Source organism: Anopheles coluzzii, chromosome 2 (genome assembly GCF_943734685.1).
Source record: "Anopheles coluzzii chromosome 2, AcolN3, whole genome shotgun sequence".
NCBI lineage: Eukaryota > Metazoa > Arthropoda > Insecta > Diptera > Culicidae > Anopheles > Anopheles coluzzii.
Window position 1 is genome coordinate 106,596,045 of NC_064670.1, and position 27,012 is coordinate 106,623,056.

The 27,012-nt window shown below is 42.5% G+C and overlaps 2 protein-coding genes across 5 annotated transcripts in view; both read left to right on the forward strand.

The window, feature by feature from the left end:
• The window catches only part of LOC120953800 (bifunctional heparan sulfate N-deacetylase/N-sulfotransferase), a 178,749-nt gene extending 169,955 nt beyond the window's left edge, over window positions 1-8,794 (forward strand). For all 4 annotated transcript variants that reach the window (XM_040374061.2, XM_040374058.2, XM_040374059.2 and 1 more), the window contains 3 exons: window positions 3,816-5,664; window positions 5,738-6,087; window positions 6,172-8,794. In XM_040374061.2, coding sequence (XP_040229995.2) covers window positions 3,816-5,664; window positions 5,738-6,087; window positions 6,172-6,274 — 2,302 coding nt within the window. In that variant the 3' untranslated portion in view covers window positions 6,275-8,794. The remainder of the gene's footprint in view (window positions 1-3,815; window positions 5,665-5,737; window positions 6,088-6,171) is intronic.
• Window positions 8,795-10,683: 1,889 nt separating this feature from the next.
• Window positions 10,684-27,012, forward strand: part of LOC120953664 (calcium uniporter protein, mitochondrial) — a 126,438-nt gene continuing 110,109 nt past the window's right edge. Inside the window, exons 1-2 of the mRNA XM_040373808.2 lie at window positions 10,684-10,908; window positions 12,422-12,921. Of these exons, the coding sequence (XP_040229742.2) occupies window positions 12,787-12,921 (135 nt within the window). The 5' untranslated portion in view covers window positions 10,684-10,908; window positions 12,422-12,786. The remainder of the gene's footprint in view (window positions 10,909-12,421; window positions 12,922-27,012) is intronic.

A 27,012-nucleotide genomic window follows, 5' to 3' on the forward strand; every position in this document is an offset into this window, starting at 1 on the left:
TCGCCTCAACAACCGGTCGACCTCGGTGGAGAAAATCATTGCCCCGATTGAGAGCTTGGCTGTGTGTGTGTGTGTGCGAGGTGTGTGAAAAGTGTGACCAAAGAAATCCCTCCCACCAGGGGGAGAATAGGAAGCAGCAGGAGCTTTGAAAGGGGTGGGGTGTAAAGTAGCGGTGGAAGCTTTTTAGTGTTGAAAAAAAGGCGACAACGCGCGAGCACTCAATTAGCATAATAATAAATCAAAACTTTCCCAATGACAAACACCCGCCAGGCCTCCAGTTCAGTGATGGCTGCTTTCCCAGGAGCATGCTGGTAGTTTTATAGTTTTTTTTTAAATATATAGAATAAACTTTTTCTTTCTCTATCGCTCCCCAAACGGGTGTCGAGAACAATTTTGTGTTGCCGTATCCCGTAAACTGTCCATGAAACGATGAGCAGTCATTAGAATGAATGAGCGCTGTGCTGTGCTCGTTCATGCTGACCAGCAACGGGAACGGGACCCCACCCTTCTTGGCCCGGTACATAAAAACCGTGCTTTATTACCGTGATGTATAACATGCACTTTTGTATTCAGCATTAATTTGCCAGCGCGTCCTTTGCAACAGTTTACGAGCGCGTGTTAACTATGCTTACCTTTTTTTTTGTTTTGTTTTGTTGCTACTCTGTTCACCGCTATCACGGCACAGAAATAGATTTAATGGGAGGATTTTATGGCGGCCCCGTTTGCGCGACATAATACTGATAGGCGCATGGTGTGTTGTACGTTTATTTTTGTTTATTTTTTGCTTTGTTTTAGAATTAACTTATTGGATTATTGGAACCATTTTATGACAATACATTTAATGGGTTTTGTTAATGGTGTGATTTGAGGGTGGTTGCTCGTAGAGAAAGTTTCCAGAGTTAGGGCTTACTTTTTTATGTATTATTGTGCTTTATGATTACACAAAAAAGGAATACTATAACGAAAGCCTCGCCCGAATGGCTGGACAGGTTAAAAAATAAAAGCACTTTAAGGAAGAATAGGTTTAAATGGAAATCAGATAGTAAGCAATACAAGGACCACAAATGAGACAAAAAGAAAATGTTTTTACGCCAACATTAAGGTAAGTGGGGAGAGAAATAACAAAGAAAGACAAAACAGCAAACAAACAAAGATAAAACTAGAAAAAAACAGAAAAATGAAATAAAAAAGAAAGAAAGGTGAAGATAGACAAAAGACACCAAAACAAGATATTGAATTAAAATAGTAAACTAGAAAGCGACAAAATGGGAGAAACTGAAAGAAAAACGATAAAAGACAAAAAGACACCTAAACAAAATATAATATCAAAATACTAAACTAGAAGAGGACAAAAAATTAAAAAAAAAAAACAGAAAAGATGAAGAAATACAAAAAGGCATCAATACAAAACAGTAAATCAATGAGTACAACAACAAAAAAGCGAACTAACGATAAGCACATGCACAAAGCAGATAAAGGGACATAAAAATAAGAAAAAAAAATAGATTAAATAGCATAAACCAAAATAAACGATGCTAGTAGGTATCGAAAGTATCAACACAAAATATTAAAGAAACATAAATATGTGTAAAAAGATTCAAGTAGAAAATGCAAAAAATGAAACAAAATCAAATGTAATTTGCAAACTTTAATCTCATGTTTTGCTTCAAGCGCAATATATCTTATTTAGAATTATAGAACTTCTTAGCAAATTTTCTATCCTTTTATTTTCTGTTCAGCCTGTAAAATATAAGCCTTAAATATTATGTACTTGTGATTGACCCAAAATCTGCTCTTTAATTCTGATTTCCCTTTTCGAAACTTCGACCGACCGTTGCTGTCCTTTCCCCGCCCAACCGTGTCCCTACTGTGGTTCACTCAAACGGTCAGCGGTTAGTAAAACGATCGTGAATGTATTTAGTGGTGCTTACGTTCCCGAATACAAATGAGAGCGCCCGGCATACACTCGCAGTACGCAGTTAATCTCGGCCAGGATTTATGAGACGCTTCCGCCCATATGAATTTTGCTCTCCGCGCACATCCTGCCGCGCCTGTGCCTGTGTTGCCGCCCTTCGTTGCCTGCGGGCAAGAATTATGGTCAACCCAATGGCCACGACCGGTTTCTCGGTGCTTGTTTTCGGTACGCTGGAGAGAGCACGGTGGTACGGTCGTGTGGCACTGTACACACAAGAACAAAACGACCAGTACTAGCTCTAGCCAGCAACTCCCCTTGTGGACGGAGCATTAGACCGTGAGCAAACAATGTTGACTTCCGTGCGTCGAGCTGTTGGGCCCAACACACGGCGGGTTCGCTGCGGCATTGAATCATATCCAGGCCGTTTTGGTGGGCAAGTACACGGGACATGCTGGATACGACGCCACACAAGGACATCGGAATCAGAGAATGGACATTTTAATACCTCCCGGACCTCTCTCTCTCTCCCCCCCGGAACGATGTAATTTTCAAACCCCGAAAGGAAAACTTCGACCTTGGAGCAGTTAAACGGAGGCACACACGAGAGCTTTGCTTGCGGGGTTTGATAAAAGACAGGCCCGAGGCCACATGTGCAAAAATAGGTATCGTGCTGAATTAATTGTGCATTTCTCGGTTCCCCTTGCCGACAAGGAACGCCAAGCTCGGACGACTAACATTCAACACGCGTCGTCCACGTGAACATGGCACGAAAGGACGAGCTATTCCATTCACGAAGATTAAACGCAAGCGCTTGAGCACTCGTGGTACCGTTACACCCGTCTCAAGACGGTTGTCTTTTGGCTGTCCGTACCGCAAAAGGGATGACAGCCGGAAAGTAATTTCGTGCGATGGAGGAAGGCCGGCGAAATTGTCATTAGTATGGGGCGGAAAATGGAGAATGTTCGTCCTCATCTGCATACATCTTCTTCGCTGCTTGCGCTGCCCCCCCGAAAACGGGCCTAAAGTTTCGGGCCTTAAAATACGAACTGACCATACGAATGAAGATTAATATGTTCTGTGTCCTGTCGGGTGGATTGGGTGGGTGGGAAAACTGGGCACAAGGATAGAGACGTTTGATATAAATCATATCCGAACCACTCTCTCTCTCGCTCGGCTGGGCGCACTGCAGTTGATAAAGGCGATAAGGCAATGGCAATGGTGAATTATTGTGTCAAAAGCACAAACACCACCTATCCCAACCGTCGGGTAGAGATTTTTTTTCTCCACGCCCCAAACGTGGGGCAGCCCACCCGTAATTGCAATCGGAGAAATGGAAATTTTTATTAAAAATGAGCTTTTTTTACTTTTTTGGAGGATGGATTGAAGATAAATTGATGAAGAGAGTGCTGTGGGCATTTTTCGAGTGCTTTTTTGTACTTTTACACAAGTGTTTTGTAATAAAAGTGTATAAATCACTCCCATGATACATCAAATAGGAAAAAAGTACACACAAGCGTTTGAAAGGTGTCAAGGAAAGCTCATTGAAAAAGCTAAATAAAGGCAATAATCACTGATTGGATAACACTTAATTGTGAACAACATATAATTACTGCTAATGTTGTGTGGAGATAGTTGATAGATTGAATGATTAAATGGCAAAAGAGGCGTCTGGCTGTATTTGTCGATTCGTTTTAAACCCCCTCTATACAACAAATGACGTGTTTGTGGCCACCTATTTGTGGTTGACGGGCTGTATTTGCGGTTTTCCTGTTGTTTGATACAAAAAACTATCATATCCATCACCATAATGCAGTGTAAATCAGTCAACTTAATTAAATATCTAATAATTTACTGTTTTCTCTCTCTCTCTCTTTCTCTCTCCCTCTCTCCCCACTCAAAGGTACAAAGTGGAAGTGGCCGGCAAAAGCCTGCCGGTGCTAACCAACCAGGACAAGGGCCGGTACGGCGTGATCGTGTTCGAAAACCTGGACAAGTATCTCAACATGGACAACTGGAACCGGCAGCTGCTGGACAAGTACTGCCGGGACTATTCCGTCGGCATCATCGGGTTCGTGAGCCCGAGCGAGGAAACGCTGGTCGGTGCCCAGCTGCGCGGCTTCCCGCTGTACGTGCACACGAACCTGCGGCTGCGGGACGCTAGCCTAAACCCTGGTTCGCCCGTCCTGCGGTTAACGCGCGCCGGCGATACGGCCTGGGGCCCGCTGCCCGGCAACGATTGGGCCATCTTCCAGCACAACCACAGCGGGTACGAGCCGCTCGAGTGGGCGCAAAAGAACGTAATGGACTATCCGACCGACGGGGTGGCTCAGCCACCGCTCGCGACCGTACTGCAGGATCACGGCCAGCTCGATGGCATCCAGCGGATACTGTTCGGGTCGGGGCTAAAGTTTTGGCTGCACCGGTTGCTGTTCCTAGACTCGCTGTCGTACCTCAGCCACGGACAGCTGAGCCTGAACCTGGAGCGACGCATCCTGATCGACATCGACGATATTTTCGTGGGCGAAAAGGGTACGCGCCTCAAGCCGGACGATGTGCACGCGCTGATTGCGACGCAGAACCGGATCGGCGAGATGGTCCCCGGGTTCCGGTTCAATCTGGGCTTCTCGGGCAAGTACTTCCACCACGGGACGCACGAGGAGAACCTGGGCGACGATATGCTGCTGCGCAACGTGGCCCAGTTCAACTGGTTCTCGCACATGTGGAACCACCAGCAGCCGCATCTGTACGAGAACGTGACGCAGCTAATGAACGACATGATGCTGAACAAGGACTTTGCGAAGGAGCACGGCATACCGACCGACTCGGGGTACTCCGTGTCACCGCACCATTCGGGCGTGTATCCGGCGCACGAGCTGCTCTACACCGCGTGGAAGAAGGTGTGGAACATTAAGGTCACCTCGACGGAAGAGTATCCCCATCTGCGGCCGGCCCGGCTGCGGCGTGGCTTTATCCACCGCAACATTATGGTGCTGCCCCGGCAAACGTGCGGACTGTTCACGCACACGATCTGCATCGACAGCTATCCGGGCGGGCGGGACAAGCTGGACGAATCGATCCGGGGCGGCGAACTGTTCCAGACGATCGTGTACAATCCGATCAACATCTTCATGACGCACATGTCCAACTACGGCAATGATCGGCTGGCGCTGTACACGTTCGAGTCGGTGATCAAGTTCCTGCGCTGCTGGACCAATCTGAAGCTTACGTCCGTGCCGCCGCTGCAGCTCGGCGAGCTGTACTTTAAGCTGCACCCGGAAGAGCGCGATCCGATCTGGGGCAATCCGGCGGACGATCCGCGCCATGCGAAAATCTGGGCGGGCAACAAGCGACGAACGACGCTGCCGAAGCTGCTCGGGCTGGGGCCGCAGAAGACGGGCTCGACCGCGTTCTACACGTTCCTGAGCATGCATCCGGCGGTGGCGAGCAATCTGCCGAACTCGGACACGTTCGAGGAGATTCAGTTTTTCAACGGCAACAACTACTACCGGGGGTTGGACTGGTATTTGAACTTTTTCCCGCTGCAACCGAACGATACGGACGATAAGTTTATGTTTGAAAAGTCGGCCACCTACTTCGACGGCGAGCTGGTGCCGAAGCGGGCCCACGCGCTGTTGCCCAAGGCGCAGCTGGTTACGATACTGATATCGCCCGCGAAACGAGCGTACTCGTGGTATCAGCACATTAAAGCGCACGGCGATCCGATCGCGAACAATTACAGCTTCTATCAGGTAGAGAAATGATATTGAGATTGGTTGTACCTTGCAGAATGCTAATTTCCTTTTTTGTTTTAAAATGTTTCAGGTCATAACTGCCTCGGAAGCGGAACCGAAGGCGCTGCGAGATTTGCGCAACCGCTGCCTCAACCCGGGCAAGTACGCCCAGCACCTGGAACGATGGCTCGCCTGCTACCCACCGCAGCAGCTGTACATCATCGACGGCGAGCAGCTCAAGACGAACCCGGTCACGGTGATGAACGATCTGCAGCGCTTCCTGAAGCTGCCACCGTTCGACTACAGCCGACATCTGCGCTTCGACAATAAGAAGGGTTTCTACTGCCAGGTGGTGTCGGACAATCGGAACAAGTGTCTCGGCAAGTCGAAAGGTCGCCAGTATCCGCCGATGGACGATCGGAGTGCAAAAATGCTTCAAAAGTATGTGCGCTTAAGTTGTCAGTTTCATGAGAAGAGGATCGTGCATTACTAATACTTTTTGCTCTCTCTCACGCGCCCGTCCAGGTACTACCGCATTCACAACCAAGCGCTGGTGAAGCTGCTGAAGAAGCTTGGCTCGCGACCAATTCCCCAGTGGCTGAAGGAGGACCTATCGGTGACGTCTTAACGAACGTAGCGACACCGGCGTGACGACGCCTAAACGAGCGCATATACATACATATATTCCACTACTTTTTAGCGTAAAGCAGCTGTGTGCGGGTACTAAGCGGGTAAAGTGAGGTAGTGAATGTACAGTGGCAGCAGCACTAGTGAAAGCATAGTAACTGTACAGCTTTGTATAAAAAAAGTAGTATCGACGTTGGATCAATGCACTGCAGGAATGTTGTAAGATGTTATAATAGAGAGAGAGAGAGAGCTCTATTAAGTCAGTCAGTCAGTCAGTCAGTCAGAATGTTTCCCGCTGTCCATGAACCGCTGTGATGTGGAGAAAGATGTATCATATTTTACGTAGTATTACGTCGGTTCCTTCGTTTTTAGTCGTTGTGTGCGCATACGTGTGTTAGGTTAGCCTCATTAGGGGAAAGAGTACTGTTAAGAAGCTGCCGTTATTGGTTTTAAAGACATCGTGTTTCGGGTGAAAACGCATGTTTTTTTTTTTTTTTTATTTTGACTATCATTTCTTCGTCGGAGCAATGACGTATAAAACGGAGCAAATTATTAACTATATTTTAGAGAAGAAAAAAATACCTCAATCTGTTCCAATCTTCGACAATAGCAACCAGCAGCTGCTAGCGTGTGTATTTAAACTGTTTGAGTTTAGTCACTGTGTCACTACAGAACCCTTATTTGGAACTGAACAGCTCTAGCACCAAACGAAGCTCTAAAACAAGTGCAGAACCAGTACGCAGTGCGCGGTGATGCGGCCATCCTAGCCATATAAGTATGTAAGTGATATTATATTTTGCTACTGTATCGTTTGTTTTAACTCTTTGGTTTAACACTCCACTCGTTAGTACAACAAGGGCAGAAGATTGTGTTACGCGACAGTTGAAAGTTGACTAATTATTTGTATGCATATCGAAGGCCACTAATTCGTTTAAACAAAGGTTTAATTTAATCGTAAACGAAAACAAACACCTCATAGTTTATCAATCAATAAGCAAAACAGAAATAGACAGAGAGAGAGCGAGAGAAAGTGAAAGCAGGAATCTACAACAGCCAATACAATACACAATGATGTAATGCCAGTACTTATAGCGAGGTAAGGTAAAGTTGCATTGTGTTTGTTGGTGGTTTGTTTTTTTTTTCTTTCTTTTGATTTTCATGATTCACACACAAATGGTACTTAAATTCTTTTTTTTTATGAATCATGAATAAATTTACATCAGTTATGTTTTTCCCTTTTTTTCCTTTCTTAATTTTGCCACACTGTAAGCAATGCGCGATAATTGGAGCCGCTTTTCCGGAAGCGATAAGTGTAAGGTGGGACAAAACTGTTCAATTATCGTTAGAGAAGAGTGTGTGAGCGATTCTGCGTTCGTAGGGTATAGATACAAAGCATACCAAAAACAAAACAAAACAGTGGGAAAACAAAAAGAAACGATACACCCCCCAAACTAAAGCAAATTACAAATCGAAATTCGAAAGCAAATTATTAACATATCGAGAAACGGAATGAAATAATGGGGAAGGGAGTACAAGAAACAAACAATAAGGTAGCGATGCTAAAGTGAGTTCAAATAGAACCTGGAAAATGGGGAATTATAGAAGTACTGTAAAAACTGGATGTTTTTTCCGTTAAATAATAAAAAAAGATCACTCACAATTGCCGGCAGCTCAAGAAAATAAATCGAAAAGAAGTGAAATATTTATTTCTCCTAAAAACGTTACAAATAAATGCAAGAAATACAGCATACAGAGAGAGAGAGAGAGAGAGTAGAGAGCTTTAGCCGTTCGTCAGTCACCTTATTCCCAGACGCGTTTCTTGGTGCAAATACAATAATTGCAAGCGTTTGTATGTAAAGCGGTACGAAAATTACGCTGTACTTGTGCTCGCCATCACGAGCGGTTCAGTGTGCCAGCGTGCCACCATGTAAAGTACTAGATAGGATCAAAATGAAGTGAGAGGAACGTTTGCAGCCTACAAAGGGTGATATTTCGTTCAAACAAGAAGGAGAGACAGAGAAAGCTAGAAATAGGAAGCAAACGCTTTGGATTAAATAAAACGAGATGCAGCTAAAAATCAACATCAGATCAGTGTGAGGGCGCTTATTAATGCACCGTGAAATAATGTAAGTTACAAAAGCAAAAACAAACCGTGTACATACATAGGGCATTATCTCTGAATTGAAAATCCCGACACCAACAGGAAGCAATGTGTGCATATACGATGTGTAAGATATCGGCCTCGGCCAAACAAAACAGGTCGTTTCGCTTTGCTGGTCTAGAGAAATGCCGAGAAATGGTGAACCAGATGTGCAGCTGTAGTGTGTAATAAAGCCCAAAACAAAACCATCATCTTACTTGCGAGAAACTCTGTGCCCAGAAGTGGTCGAAAAAACAAGAAAAGAGTAGCAAATCATTATTACATTGTTTTCTCAATACCGACTAACAATGCAATAAAACTCGTGTCACACTATCCCGTCGCTGTCGATTCCATGGGACAAAAAGGCATCAATGCAAATGACGCAAGTGGTTGGTGTGTTTAATTCAAGTTGAAAGAAATTATTTTCGTTTGCTTTAATTTTGAGTTAAGGAAGTAGTTAATTGTTCAATTTTACTTTTAAGTTACTGAATGTCTGAATCAGTTTAGAGTTTTGATAACAGGATTTCCCACGATGTATTGGTTGGTTCCCATCAATTTTTGGTGGCTTCCCATATTTTTTTGGTGCGTTCCCACGATTTTTTGACCGTTTCCCAGAATTTTTTGATCAATCGGAAAATACCAATAAATTATGAGAACGAACCAAAAATCTATGGGATTCGATAAAAAAATCGTGGGAACGCACCAAAAAATCATGGGAACTGACCAATAAATCGTGGGAAATCCTGTAATTCTACTTTCCCCAAGCATTGCCGTTATTGTATAACTGAATGGAAGGTGCAACACTACGAAACATAAATTCGTGTATAACTTTGAAATGTTCGTCGGAAATGTTTGAAACACCTTAAGAAATATTTCAATTCCCTAACAATAAATTTAAAACTAACCGTTTTCTAACCGTAATCGATATCTTGCGTTCAATGCTGCAGGATGCAGGTTGTTTTCGAATTCCCGGTTCCACCGGGCTGATTTTCGAAAATACTTTTCGTTTCACTGAATTCTTATAACATTCTTATAATACTTGTGATTTGGAAATAGATGATTAATCGCGAATGAAGTCAACTGATTGTTGATTGTTAAATTACAGTTTGTATTAGAGGCGCTAATGGGCTAAATGATACTGATTATTTAAAGAGATTATTTTTTTAATGAAGTCCACGGCACCATTTTGTAATAGACAAAGACAATTATAAACCTATATTTATTGCACGTTTTTCTATTTGAACATCCACATTAAGGAATTTATTGCGGATTGTAAATTGACAAAATTATTGTTATGGTTTATAAGTCTCTTTAGGGACCTAATTGGGACAAGGCACAGTAGGATTTACACTTTTACAGGATTGTACATTAGGATTTACAAGCCCTGTTTGAAAATTCACAGTTTTGGAAATTTAGAAGGACTTAGTTTAGGTTTCGGTTTAGTTTAGGTCACCGAAACAACGTTATACTTAAGGTAACCTGCTGTCGAAACAAGGATGGAGATCTGGATGGAGCTGTTGAAAAACATCTTGCAAAGTTTTAATATTGCTGTCCACATTGAAAACTGAGCCGGAAAACAGTGCACATAGTTCAAGTTTGTTAAGCAATTAAACATGGTATCATAGTTAACAAACATTAAAAACCAATTAAATTGAATTAAATTAAAGTAAATTACATACATTCAAAAACTAATGGTTTTCTTGATAAAATCAATGATAACAGTGAACATTGCACCACGCTGTACAGTCGTTTTCGGAGCTTAATGTGACTGTATGTATAGAGAGTTTTTGCTCATTTGCTCAAAAGCAATTAAAATGCAGAATAGTAACAATTTGTAAAAAGTGAGCCTTTTGTACCTATCGTTGCGTGCTTGTGCTACCAACGGTTTAACTTTTAAAACAAACCCACGTGCTATCCCCTGAACTTGTACGCAATTTTCCGAGTGTTCCGACTGGTATTGCGCGCAACCGTCGCCGGCTATCCGTCGGTTTGACGTTTCGCATGCGATCCGATACCATCACTACGCCGCAGCAGCCCCGGGAACCGTACGTTCCAGCATTGCGTATGCGCTCGAACAGGTGGAGTAAGCGAGCCGGCACGCACTGTATCGTATAGAACCTGTTCTACCCTGCCGCCTTACCATACGCGCCAAAGCGAGAAGAAAAAACCCGCTCACCGTTCTCGTCACGGCGCCTGTGAATATTCGCGCTCTCTCTCCCTCTCTCTCTCTCGCTCTCGCATCGGCAATGCGTGCAATCGAACATCGGCCTCGTGTGTTCGGGGAATTTTATTTAGCTATTCAGCTCCACCACGAACAGTTCGCGCTGCTGTGGCTGCCGTCTGTGCTGGGATCAAAAGCGGAAAGAAAAGTCGCACGCTCGGGCTGTGCCGTTGGGGTCGTGATTTTCCTTACTCGCAAACGAGAAAAAAACAGGCTCCGAGAGGTCTTTCATCATCCCCCGGCTGCGTCGTTCCTTCTGCGGTCTGTCCTTCCGGTAGTATTCCAGTGACGGTTTTTTTTTGCGGTCCCCTGGTCGACCCCTGGGGTCGGTTCCAGCAGCTGCACGGGCGTATGGTGTGCGTGCTGTGCGTGTGTGTGTGTGTGCGTGTGTGTGTGTGTGTAAAAACGAATGTCAAAATTTGCTGAAAATATACCCCCGCGTGTCTCTGCGCTCTTACCCCTCGTGACGGTTTCCTAATCATGTTGGGCGTATGTGTGTTTCGCCCGTACTTGTGAGTCATGTATGTGCGCTATCTCCACCGCCCTAAAACTCAGTGTGCTGTGTGCTAAGGGCTTAGCTTTGATTTTATTGTTGTCTGCGGTGGTGATTGCAAAAACATGTGTTGAGGTGTGCTCGGGGAAGAGGAGTAACAATGCCGGCACAATGCCGTCCCTGTCCGGGATGGAATGAAAAAAAGTAAAACAACGAAAATAGAAAACAACAAAGTAGGCCTCCACACCAGAAGAACATCATGTTCTTTTCTGTGGTGTGTGTGTGTGTGTATGGTAGGCCGCGACCAATGCATCTTCTCGTTCGGTAGAAGAAGGTCATGCTGTGTGTGTGTTGAATAGAGCAAAAGAAGAAGCGAAAAAACGAAACATCATCCCCCCTCTATTGAAAAAAAAATGAAGTGATCGCAACCCCCAACCCTTCGCCGGTATGGAAGAATGCTTTGTGACCGGTTTTTTGGCCTTGCAAGTGTGTGTAGTCTTCCATGTAGCAGCGAGAGCGGCCAGGCGTGTGCGATCATCGGCTAAACCAACCGAAAATAAAACAGCACACAAGATAGGGAGAAGATGCGATAGAGGAATGGTTCGCGACCGATCATCGTTGGCCCGCGCGTGTGTAGTCGTTTGTGCCGCCAGGAGAAGTTGCGTGTGCGTGAAGTCGCCAAATGTGTCCCTGATTTCCGGCTTGGCACACCTTAAGCTGTGTGTGTGTTGCATTTTTTGGGCAGAACCACCTTCGCCTGGAGCACGAAAGCGCGTGCGGTGCGTGTGGTGAGCAGTAGGCCGTGGCCGCCCCGCTAAGAGAAGCATTTGCCGAGCGATGCGAGAGTAAGAGAGTGAATGTGTGTCTTTTTTGTGTGAAAAACATGTTTTTTTTACATTATTTGTATTGAAGCAATATCCGGCCAACTGCTGCACTGCTATGCTGTATGTGGTGACCTCCATTAGTGTGTAAATATTATTACTACTACTGTGCTAATTAGTTACCTCTACGACAGTGGTGGATTCCGTTCAGTTCGGAAACAAAAAAAAACAATCCGAAACAGTGCCTACTGTGATGTTCCGGAACAAATAATCACAGTACAGCGGAGAAAGAGAGGGGGAGAGAGTGAAAGAAGGAGAGCGAAAGTGTGAGAGAGAGAAGGAGCACGCCCCTTGTTTTGTTGTTGTTTATCAATCAATCAAGCCGCATGAAGCTTTTTTTTCAGCTCGCCGTTCATCCAACGTTATCCAATTTGTGTGTTTTCTTTATCTCTCTTTGTTTATCTTTGTTAAAGCTCCGGCATTAAATGTGTGCGAGCGCGTGTGTTGAAATTTAAAGTGCAAGTGCAAATTTTAAAAAGTGCGTAGTGTGTGTGTTTGCTCCCGCGAGTTCACGTGTGTGTTTGTTCGGTGTGTGTGTGTGCATATTAACGGTGTTTAGCAGGATTCGACCTTCATCCGCCTGTTGCTGTACCGGCTGTTTAAAGTTCTTATCAAAGTGTGCGTGCGTGTGTGTCTGTTTATTTTTTTGTTAGTTTAATTTGTTGATTTTATTTCGCGAGCGCCAAGTGCATTACGGTTCAACACCGCCAGTAGCTTGCAAAAGAGAAGAGGAAAAGTTTTTTTTTGCAAAAGGTTGATTCGTTGTACGGCAACAATAATGGCAGTACCGAAGGCGGCCGGCAACGGGGCGTCCCTGCTCCGTTCCTGTCACATGCTGTTGGCGCGGGCCGAAGGACACAGGGGTGGTGGTGCCCTACTCAACAGCTTAGCTAGGAATCAATCGTGGAGGAAGGTAAGTGTCTTTTTAGAGTGTCTATTACATTTTGTATCGCAAAGTTCTTCTTATTCTTCTTATGGGCGGTTCATTGCCACGGTCAGGTCATAGGCCTATATATAGGCCTGCGAGATTTATTCAGTGCCATGCAGCTGGATAGTCAAGTCCTTGCTACGGGAAGACTGTCCATATGAGGCTGAACCCGAGACGCACATGTTGTTAAGCCGTGCAAGTTGACGATTGTACCACGAGACCGCCCAACGCATCTGTGTATTATAAAGCTAAAAATATGAACACTGATTTTGAGGATTTCTTTTTACAGACTTATCCACTGAAACTGAGTTTTTGAATAGTTTGATACATTGTTTCAAACTTTTTACTTGAATCATTCTGATAAGTCTTAATTATTATCTTCACGATGTATGATACAGTACCTAGTACTGGAGTACTAGAGTATACTTAATATGATCTAGTTAATTTGGTCCGGCAATGAAATTTTAATTGTTCCCTTTACTCTGAGGTGTACGTGGAAATTATTGGCTTCGACACTCAATTAAAATAGGGAACTAATGACGACCCATTTAATGGCCGGTCTATATAGTACTGTCGTCAACTCGTACGACTTAACAACATGCCCGTCATGGGTTCAGTCCCCAAATAGACCGTGCCGCCATACGTAGGACTGACTATCCTGCTATGGGGGGGAACCAATTAGTCACTGAAAGCCAAGCCCACAAGTGGGTACAGGCAGGCCTTGACCGACAACGGTTGTTGAGCCTTAGAAGAAGATGAAGAATGACCATACCATACCATACCAGTCCAGGACCTGATCACAAATCCATATCGAATCTGGAACCGATCAGGAACTCAAACCGCTCCTGAAACCGATCATGTACCCACACTGGTCCTGGAGGTTGATACTGCACCCATACCGGTGCTGGAACTGCTCATGAACTCCAACCGGTCCTGGAATCGGTTCTGGAACGGATACTGAATTTCTACCGTTCCTGGAACGAATTATAAACTCATACCGGTCCTGGAATACCTCTCAATTTCAAACAGTTTCTGTTCCTGTTCCGGATTCGGTTCGGATCTGGAACCTATACAGTTCCTATTTCGATCGAGTAAATATTTCTGCTGGCCGCTGCAGTACATGTGGAGCGTAAGCAATAGCGTAGGAATTTTGGAAAAATTGATACAGATGATATTAGCTAGGCAATAAGAAGCAATGGCTAAAAAACTCCAAAAGCTATGCAAAATGTAATAAAAAAAACTAACTCAGCACACATCATTAAACATACTAGAACTAATAGCTGCGCACCTTTTGATATTACCGCCCTGATGGTTAATCATAAAAGTGCACTAAGAAAAACTCATAATTGGAATAATGAGTTTTTGCATTTTCTGTAATATCATGGCAACAGAAAGAGTAGGATAATTACATTTCTTTCAATTAAAAACCCCATTAAAAATGCTGCTCAATTGTTTTGATCTCGAATTACAGCATTTTGCCGTATGCCATGAAAGGGTTTCCCTTTTTTTAGGCTTTCTAAATAATGTTTTTTGAATGTATCTAACAATTTGTAGATAGTTTTATAAATTTGTTTGGATTTTCCCACGGTTTATTTATTTATTTATTTATTTAAATCAAAGTTATCGGGCAGTATGCCTAAATAACTTAATGCTTACAGAGTACAAGTTTAAAGTATGGCCCTAGAACTAACTTGAATATGCTGACGCAGCTGACTAACGGATTGATTGAAATCTGCTGATAACCCTAACCTATTATACACATCAATCATTTTGAGCAGTGGATCATTGGCACCAAAACCAGTCGATTTAAAAGGGCTTCTTAGTAGCTCTCTACTTCTAAGACCTCTAGAGGGAGTAGAAAAGCAAATAAAATTTAAAATGTCAGGTGCATCAAAATCTCCAATTAATAATTTATGCATAAAAGTTATCTGAGCCGTAGTTCTCCTATGCTGTAAAGTCTCTAATCCAAATAGTAAACACCGAACATTATACGAAGGACGTGGAATTTGGTTTGACCAGGGAAGACGATGAAACATAACACGTGTGATTTTTTCTGAATTTTTTCAATTTTATCTATGTATGTGATTTGATGGGGACACCAAACTACACTGGCAAATTCCAGGATGGGACGGACTAAAGAACAGTATAATGTTTTTAAACTGAAATGATCTTTAAAGTCGGCCGAGACACGTAAGACAAATCCTAACAGTTAAAGAGCTTTTGTGACGATAGTTTGATAATGGCTAGATAAACTAAGCTTACTGTCTAAAATAACTCCTAAGTCCCGAACCTGAGAAAAACGTGGAACGCTGTCTTCATTGATTTTGTAGTTATAAATAAAAGGATTTTTTTTCTTTTAGAATGTTATACAACTACATTTGCTAACATTAAGTAACATTTCATTATTAAAACATCATGCAGAAAAATAGTTTAACGAGTCTTGTAACATTTCACAGTCGTCAGAATATTTAACAGGTAGGAACATTTTTAGATCGTCAGCATATAATAACAATTTAACATGAGGAATAGCAAACACGACATCGTTAATAAATATAATAAATAGTAAAGGTCCTAATATACTCCCTTGAGGAACACCAGATAAATTATGGAATGTGGCAGATAAACTAGTTGACGAACTAGACGAACCAACTAGAACTAGTTGGTTGATTATATTGACCGATACATTTAAATAAATCCCTGGAAACCCTGTATTCGGTTTAATTCACTTGTTTTTCCACTGTTAGTATTAATATAATAAATATTTACCAAAGATATCGCATCAACTCATGAAAAAAAAAAACATTATCTAGCCATGATCTCCGTTACGAAACCCCGCGCATTGTGGTTGACATTCCACCCTGCTCGATTTAATCGCACACTGTTTATCAAAATGCGTCAGCTGAGCTGGGCGGCACGGTGTGTCAGCTGAGTGCACTTGCCGTGATTCAACCACTACCCTAGGAGTGGCTGCCCGTAATCATCAACCCTTGATGATGTCATAGCTTAGGACAGTCTCTAGAAAAAAAAAGAAACATTCCGCTCCTCAAGCCCGTCTAGCCAAGTCGCGTGAACCGACGTGTCTCGATGCTATTGTTGCGGTCGTGTTTAAAAACAAAATTTTATAAACAAAGTTCTAAAATGACAAAGCGCCCGTTTCGTTTCTCATGCGCGCATACGGTGGTCGTGAAAACTTCCCCCACCGGGCTAGGCAGTCACCCACACACACAAATACTGGCGCTAGGCGGAAGAATATAACCTCGGTGCACAGTGAAACGATGAAAACTGAGATGTCAAGAGGTTCGTTTTACCAAAGCGCGGCAGTTAAAGAAACAACAGCAACAGCAACCAACACAACATGACATCTTTTCGGTCTTAAATTGCGAAAGACGACACCAACACCGCCGACGGAGGTTTGTGTGCCGTTTAACGAGCACACGCAGAGGGCCGCCGCCGAGGCTTAAAAGAAGGTGAAGAGGACATTTGATCCATTTTCCATCTCATTCACATCCCGGTGTTGGTTGTTATTTCATTTCATTTCGTTGCTTCCTGCCCTTTCTGAATTGGAATCGGATTTCTTCGGCTGGGCCCGGGGCGTGAGACCTGCTGGCGGGGAAGACCTGGCGCGCGGGTACCTGTTGTGCCGTTTGTGCACGTCTTCCAATTGTGCGCCAGTAAACGAGCTCGCCGGTTTGCGAGCTGTTTCGGTGGGTTTGAAAATTACTGGTAGGTTATTATTAAATTCGGGGCCTACTGGGTGTAGTAGCGTACGCTTTCAACACCTGCCAGGACGTGATGGTAGAAGTTAATCTTGCGCGGAAAAGTGTTACAAAGTTGGCAACATGGATGATTGTAATATGGCTTAACGTATGAAGTTGTCCGCATGTAAAATAACTTGTTTAATTAGCATGTGATGAATTCATTAGATTGTGCGGGTCTTTTTTTGAAATACTACAGTGTTGGAATAGATAATCTTATGCACCTCAAACAACACTTACACTTCACCCAGAGGGAGAAACAGACCAACAAGTGTTTTAAAAATAGGACACACACACACATTTTCTTTAATTACAAACCGCACAGCCACATATGGGACTAGTACATCGTGTGTTTCTCGACCGTCGATTTTCTCTCATAAACATGTCTCTCGTTTTCCGGCTTGCGCTACGGACGCATATGCGGGTGTTTGGTAAACTTTACGGTTGTCTGTATCGTATCTAAAACCCACCAATCACCGGGAGAGAGCCAAAAACAAAAACTTTTCTTGCGCGCGCTACCGCGTTCATCCAGCAGCCGCGCTCCATGTTTACGTCAGGGAAATTAGCATTCCATCTGTCCGTTTCGCGTGGCCCCGGTAACAACCATCCCATGTTTTACGTTCTGCTGTGGCTTCCCCTTTTTGCTTATTTTTTTTGTGCAAAAGGTAATGGAATTTGAAAGGAAATATTTCTCCCACGCGCCTCAAACAACGTTGGTGGGAGGGGGAGGGCTTACTTTTCCTCTATTTGAGTGACATTTTGAAAGTGAGTGTTTTTGTTTTAAGGTTCGTTTTTTTAATGTCTATTTTTGTTGGTCGTTTCGCTTGTCATTGATAATACAAAACGAGGGTTTTAACATAATGCACCTGTGGAATGAGTTTTGTTTTGGTATGGGGCTACTAATTTTAGCACACTGGTTGAAGTTCACAAGATGTCTTTTCAATTTGAAATTTTCTAAAATGCAGATAACATAGGTTACATTTAAGGATATCCTCTTTTTTGTTTATCCCACATTAGGCCTAAACTAATAATCAATGTCTTGATGGTGTACAGATATTCTATGATATCAAGGGGCTTGCACATCCAGCTTTTGTTCTTATCTCATCCACTCTGTGTACGAGCTAATAGGAGTTGCAGGAATATACAAGTGTAGAACCCAAATGTAAAACTCAAAATCTAAAAATCCTGATCAGACACTTATCGGGTCAAAATTGGTTGGTCGTGATATCGATATTTACAATTTTTTTATTTACTATGCTTCGATATTTATTTCGAGTTCTATACTTCAGACTCATTCTAGTCGAACGAAATAACCTACACAACTACATTAAAGCAGCTGCTCTCAACCAGCTTCAACAATGAGCTGTATCACATTTTGCATCACAATAACGTTGAGAATACAAACATCGTGCTCCAGTCAAGATCCAGATGTCTACTCAAGTGGAGATGGGTTCTGAACTCTGAATCAGATTGATGAAACTGAATCTCATTGATTGATTTTGATGAATCTCTAAAGATTCGTTAATCTCTGAAGTTTAATGAATCTTTGACGACCATCATGAGTCATGAATAATTAGAGATTAGACTTCAATCTATAGAGGCTAAAGAATAGTTTTAGTTTCTAAGTCTATAGAGAGATTCATGAGTTAAATCAGATACATATATCTTCTGAGAATCATAAATATTCTGAGATTATTCAATGACTTAAAAATCATACATTTCTGATCTTCAGAGATTATTGAATCTTCAGAAATTCATGAATCATCAGAGATTCACTAATCTTTGGAGGTTCATGCACCTTTATGGATCATCCATTTTTAAGGGTTTATGAATCTTTGGAGATTCATGAATGTTTGGAGAATTTTGATTTTTTAAAGATTCTCAGAGATTATCAGGAATGCACAATTCTTTGGAGGTCCATGAACCTTTATGGGTCATAATTCTTTTAGGGTGCATGAATCTTTGGAGATACATGTACATTTCCAGATTCATGAATCAGATTCGAGATTCAAGCAAAATCCGGCAGAATTTTCATTTAGTGAGTGAAATGTTTATCTAACACAATGCACCTGGCACAAGTAAGAACTCGTACCCGAGTCGAACCTTATCTAGCTCTAATCATTGCCGATCATATGCCATCCGACTGGAGAAGAAAATCGATTACCTACTGCCTCCGCTCAACGCATGCCAACATTGACAGGTTAAACATATTTGCACACTTGTCAGTACGCCAAGGTTGAATAAATAATAAAAAACACGTTTCACGCGCCTCAAATTGGATTCTCAACAGTGAAAGGAAATACAAAGATTTATTTTATATTTGCACATGAATATGCTTCTTATCAGTGTGTGCTGCACAAACCTTTACACACAGCGTGTGCCGAAATCGTACCATAATATGGTTGCGTAACTTGAATCGAAAGCCAAACATGTGCTCCCCCTGGTTATCTTCATGCGTGCTGCGTGTGTGTGTGTTTGGAGTGTTGTTGCTGTGGCCACTGCTCTGACAAGCATCATATGTTGGTCCTGTTTTTCATGCATTGGTGGCATGTTTTTTGTTGTTGTTGGGAGAGTGGCAGAGATTGGCTTTTATCAACGCACACATAGACGGGCGTCCCCGGTGAACGCATGGTCGGTGTTTGGATTCCAATCTATCGTTTGGCCCAGCTGCCCAGCGCCTGTGTCGGAAAGTAAATAAATCAAAAATCGACCTTTTTTTCGTGTGGCAACACCCAGCCGACCGGTTATCACGTTTAAACCCAACCCAAAAGGTTAGACATTTGTTTGCTCTAATTTCATGGCTGCTAATTCGTCTTCAAATTTATGGCGTGATGCGCTCTCCAGCTATAAATCTGCCCGCTAATCCGCTTGCGGCGAAAGGGAAATGCCGCCGAGCAGGTGTGATCGATACAACAATGCGTTTCGGATCCTGTGGCTTGAGAAAATACGTACGACTAGCAGAAAAAGGTACCCCGAAATGGTAGAAGCAATAAACAGTGACAGCTTTCGTTTATTCATAGTTCGTCCTTTATGTCGTCGGTAAATATCATAACCTTTCCCTATGACAAGTTGGTTATAGACAGGCCGCAGACTGAGTCTGTTGTTTCGAAATGGCGTCAACCGTCTGGGCGGGGCTGGGCCCCCCCCATATTGTTTACGGGTTGGTGCACCTGTCGATGCGGTTTTCTCATAATTTGCCCCGCCCGATCTGATGGGCGCCAATTGTAACGGAATGTGCAATTTTTGCTTCGCTCGCGGCTCTCTCTCTGTTGTGTGAATTCGATCGTCCTTAGTTTTATTGCCCCAGAAGTGACATTTTGGCAAGGTTGATTTTATCGGCTTTTCTCTGCTTCTGCTGCTGAGGGCCGGGTTTCTCACACTGTGCGCTAAAATGCTAGCAAAACAGTTCCGCCGAGGCTGTGTAGAATCCATTAGAAAGTCAAATAAAAACTCATGTCTTACTATTTGGAACGCTACCAATGTGTACCGATGGCATGGCAAGCGTGTTTGTTTTTCGTGGCATGCTTTTAAATGATGGTGAGGAAAAGTCACTCTCTCACACACACACAGCTTTCTTATAATCCGTGCCAGGAAAGAAAATTCCCCCCCTGAAGCAAAGCCTCTTCCAATAGGTTAAATAAAATGAAAACAGGAGTGAGGAATTTGCTGGATAAATCACTCATTGCTCGCTGCAGCACAAGAACCCTGAAAATGCTGCAGTGGCCCGGTTCTGTGCAGTGTGGAGCTCATCTTCACCGGCTCCATCTCGTTTCGTATATTGACCTAGAAGCTTGCACGGGTGGGCACGGGCGAGCAATCCTAAAATAGAGATCCGAGCAGGATTGGTTTCCGATGCAGATGGGGTTTCGTTGTTCGCAGCCGTTGGTTGGTTGGGCTTGGACGTTGGAATAGTTTTCGGAAATGGTAGAGCGATATATAGAGCGCTGCAGATCGAGGACCGAGAGCCCAATCCATCCGTCCGGTCAATAAGTCATAAATTATTCATACGAAACACGAAACACGGCGGCTCGGCTGCTCTCGAATGTCCGCTTGCGATGGAAAAAGCACTCCACCCGCAGTGTGGCATCGATTGATTCGTCGGAATTGTCCTAAATTTGTGTGGACCGGAGCACCTGAAAAAGGGGGCAAGGATTGGGGAAAGGTGGTAATGTGTTTTGTCGTAAATTCGACATGCAACCTCTAACCCCCAAACCTCGCTGTACCCTTAAAGGTGTGTCCTTTCGGCGTCGCTTTAACTGCAAGAGCTCGACGGACGGTTGCTTTTCGTGGTTGCTAGCGGCGGCGGGAGGGTCAACCTTGAGGTGAATTAGTGTCGATTGGTAAAATGGAAAATTGGACCATTTTGTACGTGTGTACGTGTGTGTGTGTGTGCCGGTACCATAAAATTGAACCCCAAATCAGGATGAAAATTGGTACTGAAATCGTTGTCTTTTTTGCTGTTTATCATGCGCTGCTCTCTCTCTCTCTCTCTGACTGACGTTTCCAAACCACCATTCAATTGGGATGGTAATGAGAAAAATGACACTACCGAGAAACACCACCAACCACCACCATTCTTCCCAGAGAATACATTCATTAATTTACCGGAACCTCGACACCGACAGAGCTGAGGTGCCATCAGGCAGGACTTCGACAGCGACAGCGAGACGTCGTATATTGAAATCGGAAAAGTCGATTACAAAACTGCGCTTCCGTGACGGCATGTGTGTGTGTGTGTGTATGAATGGGAAAATCAATTTCCTTTCGTTATTGTCGCGATTGCCGTTCAGGTGTCTCCCGTGGTGTCCGGGAGTTCATAGAAACGGAAACGATTGTGGTGAAAATATGAACAGCAGCGTGTGGCTGTTTCTGTTCTGTGGCGCGAGCTTTTGTAAATTGTTGCTTGTGCGCCACTGTGCCGGCATTATTACATTTACACTACCATTGGGATTGGGCCACACAAACACCACCCACACACCGGGAAAACGCATATGGCTCGTCAAAAGTAGCAAAAACCTGGCAGCATTTCTTTTTCCACGAAATATATACATATTTTGGTACCAAACGGCGGATGGTGGTGATGATCCTGGGTGGGTAGCGGGTGGCGTACGTTATTGGGACCGATGGCAAGGCCCAAAATGTGTGCGCTGCTGTGCCCGGCTTCCTCACTGTGTCGGGCATAATATTGGAGGAAATGACAGCGAATAAAAACAACTTTTTTCCTCCTCGTTTTCCTTTTTTGACCCACTAGATTCGATATTTGTTTGAGTTGTTTGGTTTATTTTTTTTTCGTTTGGTTTTTTTGTTGTCTTCCGTGATTATTAGGTACGCAGAAAAAGTTTCCCTATCCACCTACCGGGCAAATTTTGACACTTGCCATGGGAAGACTGGCGTCGTGTTTTTTCTCTTTTTTGTTCAGCGATTCAGTCAAATGTTTAGATGAAAAACGAAAAAAAAGAAGATCGCTCTCATAAATATTCATACGAGATCGGAATGGAGCGTTTTTTGTTGTTGGCTGCTCCTTCTTGTGCGCAATATTTGAAGAGGTAATGTTCTATTTTCGGTTTGATTGTTGATTTCATTTTTGGCGCTTCTAATGTCGATCGAAAAAAGCGAACCGTTTATAAGCTTAATTGAGAAAAAAAGTTATGTTTATCAAAACAGTGCTGCCAGTATGTTTCAACACATTCAAAATTTCGTTTGTACTGTTCTGTCGCCTAACGATCCCCTAAATAGATTTTCGTAAATAGAAAAAAATCATTAAATGTAACGTTTTTGATTATAAGGGCCCTTTCCGTTTTAAGTTCGTAGGCTGAAATTTCAGCCTCTGTCAGCTGTTTGCATTGTATAGCAGTTTTCGAGCAGCTATCAAAGTGCGTATAATATACAGGTGGGCTTATCCCAAGGTGTATGTGTTTAGAAGGCTGATTTTTATCGCTTCTGTTTCTGAAAGCAGATTTTAAGAGTGTTTTGTGTATTTGTCAGTCTACCAGAAAGCTTGTTTGAGCAGATTTTTTCACCCGTCCTGTGAAAAAGTGACGTTCAAATTTGGTTATAAAAAACATGCTTTGGGAACACCTGTATTACATACACTTTGATTCTAGATTCCACCACCTGATCTCTTTTATGTACCTTGAGATAAATGAAAACAAGATCTTGTTTTGCCTTTTTCGAGCAGGTACTCGAATCTAATTCTAGCTTTGAGGCTAGAATAATCAGAAAATTGAAGGCTAATTTTGTGTGTGGTTTTGTATGGAGTGTTGACATGATTCCAGCCTTCAACTGTCAAACTCGATTTAAAAAAGCTGACTAGAATCGTGAAAGGCCCCATGTTTTGAAATGTTGTAAGAGGAACAGGAATTTGAGTTTTATACCCTCAAACTTATAACTGATTAACGCTCAAATATGGCATGTCTGATTATCGTTTTATGATGTTTAATTAATTAATTGATTACCTACGCTTTACCTATTCATGAATGAAATTGATATGACATTTTCAATTCATTTTGTTATTTAAAACGCTGCGTTTTAATTTATTTGTTAGACACTACTACAAAAAACAAAACAGATTTATTTGTATGAGATAATGTATTGCATATTTATTTTTAATTTTATTTACACTTTTCTTTCGCATTTTCTGTAGACAATGCGGGCATTGGTGTACATACACCCGTAGCATAATTAGCTCAATGCATTAATAGACTCGGAGGGCCGACGGCAGCCGCCAAATTGATTGAATATTAATGAGCAGTTTATTTTCATTCTGCGCTCCGCTAGTGTATTGATTCGTCCGTGGTTCCCTTTTTCATATTGCAGCTGCAGCGCACTACTGCTGACTGACTGCACTAACGGTCGTTCGAATGGCGTCTGGGTATGGTGGCGAAGAAATGTTTTTTGCCAAAAAAATACGGTGTGTTCGGGGAGGTCAATGTGCATTTTTTTCGCGGTTCTTCTCCGCTACACCCTTCTGAACTGGGGGTTCATCCATTTTGAGCACGAGCGCGCTGGCTGCAGAAGAAACAGGGCAAGGTAATTTAATTCAGACCAATCAAAATGTACAATCGACGGTAGAGAAAAAAAAATATGATCAGTTTTATTTGCGTCCTCCGCGGGCTGCACCTCTCGAGTGGGCTGCATACTCTCGAGTGGGCTGCACACTGGAAGCGCTCCATTCTTCCCCTCTGGTGGAGTATCAGGGAGTATCAGGGCAAAAACTGATTTATTGAAGCACAGAACATTGGATTGGATTAGTGTATTTTTATTTACGTTGATGTACACATGTGTGCGAATGTTTCTTTCGGTGTTTTTATTATTGCAAACACGAATATGTTGTTCGCCAAATTGAATTTGCTGAATTGGCTGACTGCAATAAAAAAAAGGACTACTACTGATATCCAAGCGGTACAGGGGGGGTATAAGCAACAACTGCTCTCTCCCTATTCGTACGATCGTTGTCATCGCTGTGCGGCCGGAGATGCCACTGCCGGTAAATCGGAATATGCAAACTAGCAAAACATCAGTTAAAATAATAGTAAAAATAAAAAAAAAATACTGAACGAGAGCTTCATCGTCATCTTTGATTGCTGGCAGCGCGCACAACGTACGTACGTTCTCTCTTGCACACAAGACAACAAAGAACTGTTAGCTTGTCATGCTTCGAGTGATACGAGTGAGATGCGTTGTTATTTATCCCACATCCTGTGGCCCGTTGCTTCCTGACTTTGCTTGGCCCGATGGAGCATCATTCGTGCAGCGCTTGCAGTTTCGCTCGGGATGAAACAAGCCGGCTTTTTAGATACATTGGTGCCGGGGTGCGGTCGATAGAACACCCGCTTGCTCTGCTGCTCTGCTGACGCCTACTGCCAACAGCTCGGATGAAATGGATGTCTCGCCATCGCATCCACCACTTCCATGGATCATAAACTAGACTCATAATTGGGCTGTCAGTATCAACTGACGCTGCTGCTGCTACTGGTAAAGGTACAATGTTGTAGAAGAAAAATTACCCTCCTCACTGGGCGGATGTGGTCCTTTGTAATATTTTGTTAAAAAAAACACGTCACACTTTGTTTCATCGACGAGTAACGGATTTTAAATCTTTTTTTTTGTTTTTTTTTTTCTGTACTGTCGTGTAATACAGCTGGTTCAAAAGATGATAATGGACTAGATTTATAGAGGAATCTTTTCACATATTTATTTAGGTATTATTAGAGTGATGATGTTGCGACTGTTCTGCTATGGGAAAATAAATTAATTCACAGATATCTGGCTAAATCAATCCTAGTTTCACTGTAGTTGTAGCTTCAAATCAGAAAAGGAAGAATAAGCAGGGTAGCTTTGATTAATAAAACTGCGTGTTATTAAGCTATACATCGAATTTCCGAAACTTCCGACGGATTACGCATTATTTAAGCGTTATTTTTGACAGTAGACTAACATCCCGTCCTACAAGTCGTCATCATGGTAATATAGTCACCATAGCTCCTCGCTCTCTAAGTTTCGTGATACGTGTAGCCAAATCATGCAACAATCCGTTTTGTCTAAAATCTTTATACTGTTCAATAGTTCGTCCTTTACTTGATTTTGCATGCATTCTCTGATTTTCACAACGCAACTAATTAATCAGCGCACTAATTGAGGCTATTACGAAGAAAAGATACAAAACATAAGTACTTTCGTCTGCTTTGGTTTAGTCATTTTGATTGTCCTTCCTGCTGGACAAGAGGTTTATTGGTTAGACTGGAAACGCTGCAGTGTACAAGGATGACGGCCCAGTTTTTTTTTTTTTTTTTTTTTTTTTTTTGCATAACGCACTCGTTAGGATACTTAGAGCAAGACATTTTTAAAGAACAGATTTCAGAAATACATCATTTTGTGCAAATTATTGTATTATACAACAATCAATCTAGTCGACCTTAACATGATTTCTGATTAGCTTAAAAATTACTGTAGATATTGTTCTAGCCAGCGTTTTTGATATTTATCTTTATATCTTTATTTTATTAGTTCTGCTCGTCTCCTTGACGTTGGCACTAAATTATGACTTTAAATCACTTATTTTTTGTCTCTAAGGCAATCAAATGTTGACTGTAAGTCAATCACTTTATGTACATAATTTAACGTAAAGTCTGAAACTGTTTGTTCCAAAAGTACTGAATTTAAGTAAAGTAATTATTAATTACAATGATATAATTTCAAATATTGCATCTGCTATGCCAATTTTGGAAATTTCAATGGATTGAATAGTTGGCATTGTTTTAGTATTCTTTCGATTTTTTGCATTTGTTGATAGGTTAAAATCTTAATATCTATGCTATGTTATTCAGGATTAATTTTCCAGGCTCTATATGCTTAAACGAACATCTCAACTTTTACTTTTACATCTCAAAAGCTTTGTTTACATTCTCATTACGCTCCCATTTCACTTCTCATAATGCTTGTCATTCAGGATATCTTTCATCTAAGCAACACAATTAATTTGTTTGTCTGTCTGCCAAATAGGTACAGTTCAGATAGCATGCCAAAGTACCTGAACACTAAACATTCAAGCTTAAATTTAAACCTTCAAATCTTATTAAAAAAAAAAACAGAAAAAACACAATCATTCCTCGGCTTAGGTTGCTTGGTAAAAAAAACTATGAACCAACGCGACGATAACGGGCCCTTACGACGAGTGGAGGAGGTGAAAGATTCTATCGAAAGATTTTCGGGCTTTTTTCGCCATCGTTACGATGGCAGTTGACGTGCATTCTCTCTGACATTGCTTTGTGACATAGGAGACACACACACAGATATTTAGTTTGCTCTCGAATCTCTGATTCTGCTTGGAACCTTCAATGTTTGTAAAAAAAAGAAGTCAAGGGTTTTGGTGGCCATTGAATCGGTAACAACCTCCTCCCTCCCTATAATAAGATAGTTTTTCCCAGTGGGATACTTTAGAAAGCCATTTCTGTTTTTTTTTTCCTTTCGCCCTTTCAACGTTACGCCTTTTCGCCGGAATAACTCTTCAAACAATTTGAGCTTCAAAAATGTGCTCACCGTTCGTTGTGTATGAAAGCTGCGCGACCAGGCCGCTCTGGACGCTGGAGCCAAAAAGCGGAAACTCTTCCAGCGAACACACATACTAACCGGGGAGTCACAAAAGTGTGTGTGCTCTCCCAAAGCATCCATCTATTCGCAACGTTCGCGTTCCATTTGGTTTCCATTTGGAATGTATGCCATTTTCCCTTTTTTTTTGTTCTGGCGTAGCTTTAGTGGGCGCTAAGGACAAAGATATTACGGTTTCAAACCGATCGGTTGCTATGTTGTTGTACGCGCGCGT